This window comes from Phaethon lepturus, unplaced genomic scaffold (assembly GCF_000687285.1).
Source record: "Phaethon lepturus isolate BGI_N335 unplaced genomic scaffold, ASM68728v1 scaffold40903, whole genome shotgun sequence".
NCBI classification, from domain to species: domain Eukaryota; kingdom Metazoa; phylum Chordata; class Aves; order Phaethontiformes; family Phaethontidae; genus Phaethon; species Phaethon lepturus.
The window spans coordinates 5004-7285 of NW_010529092.1; the positions used below are offsets into that span (position 1 = coordinate 5004).

General features: G+C 51.0%; 1 protein-coding gene across 1 annotated transcript in view; it reads right to left on the bottom strand.

Moving 5' to 3' along the window:
- The window catches only part of KLHL18 (kelch-like family member 18), a 14580-nt gene that overhangs the window by 3939 nt on the left and 8359 nt on the right, over positions 1-2282 (bottom strand). The window contains exons 6-7 of the mRNA XM_010283840.1: positions 1914-2050; positions 719-941 (exon numbers count right to left, since the gene is read on the bottom strand). Coding sequence (XP_010282142.1) covers positions 719-941; positions 1914-2050 — 360 coding nt within the window. The remainder of the gene's footprint in view (positions 1-718; positions 942-1913; positions 2051-2282) is intronic.

Consider the following 2282-nt stretch of genomic DNA (forward strand, 5'->3'; position numbering starts at 1 on the left):
CCTAAAACAGGTTGCCCAGAGAAGTTGTAGATGCCTCATCCCTCTAAATGTTCAAGGCCAGGTTGGATGGTGCTTGGAGCAACCTGGTCTAGTGGAAGGTGTCTCTGCCCCTGGCAGGGGGTTGGAACTAGATGATCTTTAAGGTCCCTTCCAACCCAAACCATTCTATGATTCTAGCAGCACAGGACTTTCCTACACAGTGCTCACCAGTGCTTTACCTACCATCTAGTGTCACAACATGAAGAAAGGAGGCTCTGGAGTCCTTTGGGACTCCTGTTCAAACCCTTACAGACCTCACCAGCAGAACCTTATCATTCTCTTTTACTTTGATTTCACTCCTTGATGCCACCAAAACTGAGATCTCTCTGTAGCTTACAGCCCACACTGCTCAGCTGCTTTTTAATTACCAAGGGCTTTCCTCATAAGTCAGTGCTGTGATGAGCTGGTACAACTGTGCTGAGCTGCTGACAGTTTTCCCCACTTACCAGCGAGCAGTGCCCAGAAGGAGCACAACTTCCCTGCCCCAAATGTGGCCAGGCAAATCCCACCTGCTTCCATACTGCTCCACTCCTCCTCTTTCTTTTGCTCCTTCCCCACACATGAAACTCTCAATTCGGCATCCACCACCGCCCAACACCTCCAGCCTTCCTACAGCCTCATTTTTTCCGCCCCCTCCTGCTCCAGAAGGTCGCTTTCCCACTGAGCAAGCGACACGTACCTTCGCTTGCTGTTCATACTTTCCACTTTGGACCAGGAATCCATCTCTGGGTTGTAAACCTCCACAGTGCTCAGCCTCAGCTGACCGTCGTAGCCGCCAATGGCATAGAGCAGCCCGTTCACTACCGCTACCCCGACTCGGCTCCGGGCTGTCGTCATCGGCTGGCACTTCTCCCAACGGTTGGCAATGGGATCAAAGACTTCCACCACATTCAGCGAGTCACCTGCATAAAAATTTGCTACTCAAATTAAAAGAGAGAGACCTGATAAAACACTGTTCTAGCAAGCTTGCCTGTAGCAAAGGCACATGAGGGATGAGTGGTTGCTGCTCTGACCCTGAAGATGGGGCTGACACAGGGACTTTGCCTGCTCTTCTCTGGGAAAACGGCCAGGATCTCACACGTCCTATTCTGGGCTCCCTGCTCCCACAGCAAAGTCAAGTCAGAGGCATTTCCCAGCCACAACTCTGCTCACCCGCAAAGGCAGCCTGCTCTGAAAAAGTCACATCAACTGCACTCTGCAGCGCAAAAGGATCGTAGAGTGTTTCAAAGCTTGCCAATGCTCTGTACCGTAAGACTTGACAAGTCCGAGGCTGTGGAAGTGGGGCCTCACAACCTCAAAGGGGCAGCAGAGACCCGCAACGTCACATCTGTTGGCGTCGCTGCTTCCGGGGAGCGCAGCTTCCCTAGAGGATGTCAGCCGTGCTGCGGTGCGAGTGGGGCGTGAGCCCCCGAGGCAGTGCCCAGCACACACCAGCTATTCACACCCTATGCCCCAGGTTAACCGGGTTGTTTGAGGCTCCAGTTGCACGAACATTTTCTGTCCCATTTTTACGCTATGGCTAGGCTCATGCAAGCACGTCACGTCTGCATGTGTGATCCCACAACCCCAACATCACCCAGGTACCTCCAAGTTCTGCTTGTTGCTATAGGCAAGGACACCATCCTCAAAAAGCTGATTCATTAAGATATGCAAGAATAGCTATCCTAATTAAACCTGACCTAGACAGAGTTTCTAGCTGGAAGATGTTAAACTATGGGCACAGTCACCTTAAGCATTTCAGTGGAAGGGTCGAAGTGCTGCACAGAGGGGGAGAAACTGCTCAGCGCTTCACATGAGGGAAGTTCATGATCCCATCATCCTACCCAGCAAACTACACCACTCTCTCCACTGCGGGGAGCGGATATGCAAGGTACCTGCTGAGTTAAGTCCTCCAACAGCATAAATCAATCCTGCAATCGACGTACAGCACCGAGGACGGGTCTTGAATGCTGGGAGGTGCGGCCGGCGCTCTGGCATGAGGTGATAATCTTTTGCCTCATCAACTAGATCCCTGAAATCAAAGCCAAATCGTTAAAGAGCTCAGTTGATATGATGAAATTTGACTGTCTTAAGTCAGAAAAAGATTTAAGCAAGTGACTTTCCCCCAACATGGCCAACACTTCTAGAAGGCAATGTGACCCTGCTGCTGGGTTAACATTGGGGAGAATGCTTTGTTTTTTTGTAGGTGAGGTGCCATGTCCACAGAAAGAGAGAATTTCAGTCTCCAAGACTCCACATTCCTG